This window comes from Emydura macquarii, unplaced genomic scaffold (assembly GCF_026122565.2).
Source record: "Emydura macquarii macquarii isolate MOO-44397 ecotype Brisbane River unplaced genomic scaffold, CSIRO-AGI_Emac_v2 contig_1305, whole genome shotgun sequence".
NCBI classification, from domain to species: domain Eukaryota; kingdom Metazoa; phylum Chordata; order Testudines; family Chelidae; genus Emydura; species Emydura macquarii.
Genome location: NW_027131442.1, coordinates 709,880 through 718,333, shown reverse-complemented (window position 1 = coordinate 718,333; position 8,454 = coordinate 709,880). Strand labels below are relative to the sequence as shown.

Here is an 8,454-nt window from a genome sequence, read left to right as displayed (position 1 = left end):
AAGCATCAGCTATTGTTTCACGTCCCCTCCCGGGTGCAGGTCGGTACAGGTATCTCTCCCAGGAGCATTCAATACAGCTACATCTGCCCAGCCATGCCAGCGAGTGGAATTTTATGCTCTCGGTCCATTTAGGTTTGTTGGATAAAACCTGCAGAAGTGCCTAAGAACTGCTGTCCACACAGGTTTTGTATCGATGTGATTCTATCAGTTAGGGTTTCTTTTAACAGAGAGAGTTACATAGGTACAACACCTAGTCTGGACACAGTTCTATGAGCAGAAAGGCCCTTTACACAGGTACATCTGAGGCAGCACGGGGAGAGCATTTTCCTGGGCGTCAGAAAGCCGTGTGTTCAATTCCCAGTGCTACTGCTGGCCTTCCGGATGGCCTTGCAGTCACTTCCCCTTCTGTGCCTCAGTTTCCCCATTTTTAAAAGGGAGTTAATGACTCTGACCTGCTTTGTGATTGATGGATTAAAAAAAAGTCCTATAAAGGAGGTAGAGCTACACTGGTAGAGTTAAAACAGGGCATCTTTTGTGAGCAGGCAAGCTCTAAGGCCCAGAGCCAAAAAGGTTCTTAAGGCATCTAATACTGACAGGCACCGAAATATATTTGAGGATCTGGGCCTAAGTGACTTAGGAGCCTAAGCAATTACTGAAAGCCAGTGGAATTGGGGGTCCTAAAACTTCTGAGAATTTCACTCCCTTTCTCCATTTCTGATGGCAGGATGCTACATTACCAAGGTTTTATCACACACACAAAGGTTCATCTCCCAAACACAGAAGGGAAGCCATGGGAACAGACACCGTTTGTTATCACACACACCCGCAAAACACACACAGGGAAGAGAGAGATTACTGGGAAGATCAGATTAAAAAAAGCAAACAAGAAAACCAGGCAGCTAGCTTGGTCTCAGGTCCTGATGGGCAAAACACACACAGAGTACAGAGGATATTGATAAGGAAAGATAAAAAACCTCAGCATCAGCCTCTGAGATCACTATCAGTGCCTGCCTAGAAGCGTCACTGAGGTTGGTTGCCTGGCTGGATGACCTCTTCATAGGGATGGGCAATGATCCAGGGTGAGACTGAGCTGGCTAGTGACTAGAGCTGTGCACAGCAGCTCTGAGGACCTGCCGGCTAGTCTGGCCTCTGCCACTGGCCCGCTGGGGGACCTTGGACAAGTCACGTCTTTCTGTGTGCCTCAGTTTCCCCAGCTGTAAAAACGATATTGCTCTCCTTCATAAAGTGCCTTGAAACCACACAGGGTTATAGAAGAGCCAGGTATCATTACTGTTACTAGAGCGAGGGCTTTCGCCAGGGTGTTCTCCATCAGGTCTGAAATTGCCTGAATGAATTGACTATGAGGAGGTCTCTTTTTGCCGGCATTGGAAGAGGGCGGGGGCATAGGGCCTGATCCACTTCCCACTGAATCCACGGTGAATCTTTCTGCGTAGAGGGTTGAGGTTGGATGTGACTCCGGGTTTGCTACTAGGGCCTTGTTTACACTTAGAACACTGCAGTGAAGACGCTACCCATGCTGACAGGAGGGGTTCTCCCCTTAGCGTAGGTACTCTGCCTTCCCCAGAGATGGCAGCTAGGTCGACAGGCGAATTCTATCTGTCTACACTGGGCATAGGTCAGTTGAACTGCAGCGCTCAGGGATGTGGATTTTTCACACTCCCCGCCCCCCAGCGCCCCGAGCGATGGAGTTCTACCTACTTAATTTCCTTGTGTAGATCTGGCCAGAGTTGAAAGAGGCTGGCTCTGTCCAGGGGAGTGGTTGCTTGGCGGCGTTCCTACAGTCTGTATATCTCCGTGATGGCAGGGTGCCCAAGGCTCCTGGATGAGCACCTTTCCTTGCTTCCTTTCCTATACAGCTAAATAAATACATTGAAAACAACACAAGGGATGTCTGGAGCCACTAACAATGAGTGTCCCACTGTGGAACAAGGGAAACTCAGAGTCTCAGCTAATGGGGAGCCGGGGATCAGAAAGGGGAACTTGAAAAGGAGACACCAAAGGAGACGTACTTCAGGGGGACTTTTCCTGATTTTTTAACCAACAAAACAGGGGAGAACTTGAGGGAGGTTTCCACTTCCCCGAACAAATCATCAGAGGCTTCCTTGGGTGATTAGACACAGTGGGGCCGGATCCCCAGTCGGTGTAAATCAGCACAGCAGCATTGGAGTGTGTGTACCAAATCCCCAGTGGGGGTAAATCAGTGCAGCTCCATTGAAGCCAATGGGGCTATGCCAATTTACACCATCTAAAGATCTGGCCAAATGAAAGATTCCTCCAGTAACAATGCAAGGGAGCCAAGCTTTGCTGAGCTTCGGGAGAAAGGGAACGATGCGGCAAAATCATTCCCTGACTCCATGACAGCCTCAGCTACTGAATCAAAAATGCCTGAGGATACAAACCCCAGTTCAGCCTCATTGACCTGAATGGGGCTATATGTGGGTAGCTGAGGGTGGAATTTGACTCACTGCATAAAAGCTTCCTACCACTAAGCACGCCTAGGACAGACTTACAGTACAGGGCATCCGCCCCAGTGGAGGATTTTGTCCTGCCAAATAAGTTTATTAGCCTTTAGCACCTTGAGTGTCTCCACACACATTTGCTCTCCGTGCCCTGATGGAGCTTTAGACTATTTGTCTTAGCTCTGCTGCAAAGAAGCCGAAATCACATTTGTTTTTGGCCTGTGCTTGTGTATCACAGGACAGCGGCCGGGGAGAGCAAAAGTGCCAGTGAACTAGTTCAATAGAAGTATTCCCACCACAGCTCCACAGTGTCCCAGTCATTCAAAGACCCATAGAGGTGAAGGCTGAAAGGGAGGATTATGATGGGCTTCTTGCCTCGGTTTCCCCATCTTTAAAAGGAGGATAATGTAAAGGGCTTTGATATCTGTGGATGAAAAGCACTATAAAAGAGCGAGGGATTTCTTATTCTTATCTAGTCTGATCTTCTGTGGGAAACAGGCCATAGAATTCCACCCAGTAATTTCTGCATCAATCCCAGTATCTTGTGCGGAAACTAGAACATATGTTTTAGAACAGCATCCAATCTTAGTGTGAAAACTCCAGGAAACGGAGAATACACCACACGCGTAGGTGAGTTGTCTCAGTGGTTAATTACCCTCACTGATAAACATTTGCACCTTATTTCCTGTTTGAATTTGTTTAGCTTCAGTTTGCAGCCATCAGCTCTTGTTAGATGAAAGAGCCATTACTCCTTCTCTCTCCCTAAGCACTTATAGATTGATGCTGGATAAGCTAAAAAGTCTGTCACTGCCAGGCAAGTTTTCCAGTCCTCAAATCATTCTGGTAGCTCTTTCATTGATTCCAAGGTTAGAAGGGAACATTGTGATCATGTAGTCTGACCTCCTGTATAAGACAGACCAGAGAACTGCCCCCAAATCATTCCTAGAGCAGAGCTTCTAGAAAATCATCCTCTCTTGATTTAAAAATTGTCAGTGATGGAGAATCCACCATGACCCCTGGTAAATTGTTCCAGTGGTTAATTACTTTCACTGTTAAGAACGTATGCCTTTATTTCCAGTCTGCATTTGTCTAGCTTCAGCTTCCAGCCATTGCATCACGTTAGATCTTTTTCTGCTAGACTGAAGAGCCCATTTTTAAATATTTGTTCCCCATGTAGGTATTTATAGACTGTGATCAAGTCACCCCTTAGCCTTCTCTTTGTTAAGCTAAGTAGATTGAGCTCCTTGAGTCTATCATTATAAGGCAGGTTTTCCAATCCATTAATCATTCTAGTAGCTCTTCTCTGACTCCTCTTCAATTTATCAACACCCTTCTTGAATTGTCGACAGCAGAACTGGACACAGCACGCTAGCAGTGGTCGCACCTGTGCCAAATACAGAGGTCAAATAATCTTTCTATTCCTACTCAACGTTCCCCTATTTATGCATCCAAGGATCGCATTAGTCCTTTTGGCACAGCATCACACCGGGAGCTCAGGTTTAACTGATTATCCACCACTACCCCCAGATCTTTTTCAGAGTCCCAGGATAGAGTCCCCCATCCTGTAAGTACGGCCTACATCCTTTGTTCCTAGAAGCCCACATTTACATTCAGCCATTAAAAAAAACGTATAGTTTGCTAGTACCCAGTTTACCAAGCGATCCAGATCGCTCTGTTTCAGTGTCCTGTCCTCTTCATTATTTACCATGCCCTGCAGCGTTGTGTCATCTGCAAATAACTCTGATTTTATCTTTCCTTCCAGCTCATTAACAAAAATGTTACGTAGCGTAGGGCCACGCTTTCTGGTTATTTAAGATCCAGCTTACAGCGTGGACACTCGGATGGGACACAGAACTCCAGTGGTGAACTATGTCCTGTGCTGTTGCATGCAGCCACGGGAATGCAGACAGGTGAAGTGAGACTGGTGCTGTGGCCATTCAATAATGTACCAGTTACACACAGACCCATGCTAATGTTTTAATCTCACGTGGTCTGATCTTCTGGTCTAGACAAGGCCCCTGTGTTTTGTAACATGCTTAGTCCTTGCCTAGGCCAGGATCTGAAACCATGTTAGCCTGTTTTGAATGCCATGGGTTCAAACGCTCAGGCAAACGCTCCTAACTAGCCCACCTGTGTTGTAGACCCTCCCGGGTTGGGATAGCCAGTTACAACACGGGAGCACATGGTTAGAGCTCCGTTTGCTCTTGTACTGTAGACAGGAGCAGAGCTCCTTTGAATCCCGTCACGGGGCTGGGCTACAGCCGAGCTCTTGGCGTGTTCAGGAGCATGGCACATACATGGTTCATTCCTATGTGCGCTGCAAGACCGAACTGTGCGTCTTGCGTGAGAACGGGGTCCGCGGGTTCATTCAGAGAGCACTGAGGGCCACTGTGTTACAGCCGGCTCTTTGGTTCTGAAACACAGGTGGGACCCACCCAGGGGAATGTCCCTGGCCCTGCCAGTAAAACTCCTGTAACTGAACCCTGCTGGAACTGGCAGAGGGACTGACAGACAGACAGGGCCCGTCACTTTAGTGGGGTTGCTAAATGCAATCTGTGAAATTTCACACTGATTTGCCCCACCTCCCTGCCCCCCAGCAGCTCCAGCTGGCTTTAATCCACATTCCAGCCCTGGCTCTGGGGACCCAGGGAGGTGGGGACTGAGGAGAAGGCTGGGTTGGCTCGTGGACGCAAGACTGCCCAGCACCTAAGGAGCCACTTGCCATGAGGATGCTGAGAGTCGAAGGGGAGGGGTGGGGAAGGGAAGGGGCTGTAACGAAAAGATTCTAATTAGACACAAGGCTGAGGGACAGACAGGCAGGAGGAAGGAACAGCTGCCTGCCTGTGTGTGTGAGAGTGAGATAGCGAGAGACCAGGGAGGGCTCTGGCCACATCTGTCTGTGGCTTATGAAGGAAGGAAGGAAAGAGAAGAGAAATGAGCTGAGTGAAGACTAGGACTCAGGCTTTCTCCCCTGGGCCAGCGGCAAGGACGCTGCTGGGAAGTCCAAGGGACTGAGGACATTTGCCCCGTAGGACCAGATCCTTCTGCACAGCTGCAGAGTCCGAGAGACCTTTGGGGCCAGAAGAAACTCCCTGAACCCAGCATCCTTCTCCCGCCCCTGGAGCTGGGACCCCCTGAGGCATGGAGGAGCTGCTGGATTGGGAAGCCTATGGTGAGAACCAGACAGGCGACTGTGAGTACAAGGAGTGGCGCCCGTCCCTGGTGCTCATTCCCACCATCTACCTGCTGGTTTTCCTCCTGGGCACCACAGGCAACGGCTTGGTGCTATGGACCATCTTCCGGGGAGGGCAAAAGAAACGGCGCTCGGCCGACACCTTCATCGCCAACCTGGCCATGGCTGACCTGACCTTCGTCGTGACCCTGCCGCTTTGGGCTGCCTACACCTGGCTGGGCTACCACTGGCCCTTTGGCTCCTTCGCCTGTAAGCTCAGCAGCTACCTGATCTTCGTCAACATGTACGCCAGCGTCTTCTGCCTGATGGGCCTCAGCATTGATCGCTACCTGGCCATCGTGCGGCCCATGGCGAATGCCAAGCTGAGGTGGAGGGCCAGCGGGCTGGTGGCCACCATTACCCTGTGGGCCTTGGCCATCATTCTGGCCCTGCCAGCCATGGTCCTCCGGCAGGCGGCGATGCTCGTGGATGAAACCAAAGTGACGTGCTACATGGACTACTCGGGCATGGTGGCCAATGGGACCGAGGGGGCGTGGGAGGTGGGGCTGGGCCTGTCCTCCACGATGCTGGGCTTCGTGGTCCCCTTTGTCGTCATGCTAACCTGCTATTTCTTCATCGCCCGCACCATCGCCGGCCACTTCCGCAAGGAGCGCGGCGAGGAGCTGAGGAAGAGGAAGAGGCTGCTGAGCATCATCGTCACGCTGGTGGCCACCTTTGCTCTCTGTTGGCTGCCCTATCACCTGGTGAAGACCGTCTACATGCTGATGGACCTGGAGGTGGTGCCCTGGTCCTGCAGCTTCCACACCTTCCTCAATAACTTGTACCCCTACTGCATCTGCGTGGCCTACGTCAACAGCTGCCTGAACCCCTTCCTCTACGCCTTTTTTGACCCTCGCTTCCGGCAAGCCTGCACTGCCGTCCTGTGCTGCAACAAGGGGCGCTGGCCAGGGTCCAGCAAGGACAAGTCAGCCAGCTACTCCAGCCACAGCCAGAACCTGCAGGGGAAGGGTGGGGAGGATCAGGGGGAGAAACAGGGGCCGGGCAGGCAGGAGTGTCTACTCCGAGGCTAAGAGAAGGGGGATGACACAGAACCACCCCCCGGGGAATGTCAGGTAGCGTGAGCCCTCCTCCGCTGTTGTGCTGTCTTTCGTTCCTTCTCGCTTCCCTTCTTTCATTCATTCTTTTCTTTCTTCGTCACTGGCTCCCTCATTCACCCTTCACCCTCTCTTCCATTTCTCCCTCTTCTCTCCCTCCCTCCCTCCATCTCTCTCTCTCTCTCTCTCTCTCTCTCTCTCTCTCTCTCTCCCTTCTCTCTCTCTCTCTCTCTCTCTCTCTCGTATTCGCTCCTCCCTTGTCGTGTGGCTTGTGTGGATAAGGAGTTCCCAAGGCCTGTGGCTACCCTGCAGAACCTCAGTGCTACCCTCTCGGGCATGGAGCTGTCCCTATGTCTACCCTGCACCTGGGGGATGCCTCCCAGCCCTATCCAGCGGAGGACAGATCCAAGGGCTCGGACAGGCCTGTACCGGCAGTGTCCCCAAGGCTATTTTTAGTGCCCGAGCTGGAGCAGACCTAGCCCTTGTCTGTCTCCCCAGAGGCAGTGTAGACATACCCTAAAGGGCTCATAACCCAGATGCAGACGGCCCCAGGGATGAGGGATATCTGCACTTCTGCGTTCCCATCCCTCGCTCCCGGGTCTGGCAGGGGCCACGCATTCTAGGACAGCCCTGGTCCCTGGCGGGGCTCTGGTGGTGTGGCGTTAGTTTGTGGTGGGCGGCTGGAAGCATCCCCTCTCCCCAAATAACCAAACCCTAACATAGCCCCCCCCTCCACGCTCTAGGGTTAGTGATCTGTCTTATGGCTGGATGGAAGGGTTGGCTGCTGCCTCTCCTGAGACACTGGCTCCCATCTCCCTGGAAGTTCACTCAACCTTTTATCTGCTGTGGCGGGGTGGTGGGGTGAGAGGGAGAAGGAAGCCTTTTCCCCTCTCTCTCAATACCTCAGTCAATGCCCAGACCTACAAGGTGTTGGAAGCAATTCTTCCCCCGGCTGGGTGGGGCAGGGAAAGCTAGCGGTGGGATTCCTCCCCCCCCCAGCCAGACATATACAGTCCCTTAAACCGAGAACCTCCCTTCCCAAGCCCAGACTTCGCTCCTTTACACCTCCCACCCACCCAGGATTCCCCCAGGGCTTGTTTCATTGGGGGAGGGGCGAGTGGGGGCCTGAGAGTCACACCAGGCTATATGTGTGAGTGTGTGTATGTGTGCGCGGGGGTGTGTGTGTGTGTGTCCCCCATCTCAGCTGCGATGTAAGAGGAGGTGGAAATCATCTCACAACAGAGGGAAAAGATGGGAGGGGAGCAGGAGGGGCCCCCCCTTGATTTTGAAATCCAAGTGACTGCTCCCCCCCCCCCCCCCCCCCCCGGTCCTATGTTTATTAACCTGCTTGCCTTCTTCCATGTGGAAAAAAAAGACTGAGGAGTTTAGAGAGCTCACATCTCTCCTTTGCTCAGCTAGCCTTCGCCACAACTCCAATGCAGCTCACAGGGTGAGCATGTAGGGAACCCTTCCCCCCATAGCCTCTCTCCTGGAGGGAAGGGCTATTTGGATTCATTGCGGACGGGGAATTATACATTCCTCCTCGCGTTTGTTAACCGATCCCTGATCGTACTATTTGACCCTTCTCATCAGTAGATCTCAAAGTGCATCACGCAGCTAGGCAGTACCAGGCGGGGAAACTGAGGCACCGAGCGAGGCCATGACCTGCCCAGAGTCACCCAACAGG

At 52.0% G+C, this 8,454-nt stretch overlaps 1 protein-coding gene across 1 annotated transcript; it reads left to right on the top strand.

Moving 5' to 3' along the window:
* The first annotated feature begins 5,621 nt into the window (after positions 1-5,621).
* Positions 5,622-6,743, top strand: APLNR (apelin receptor). Its single transcript, XM_067550731.1, has one exon. It carries the CDS (start codon positions 5,622-5,624, stop codon positions 6,741-6,743), a length of 1,122 nt encoding a protein of 373 aa, XP_067406832.1.
* Positions 6,744-8,454: the final 1,711 nt, after the last annotated feature.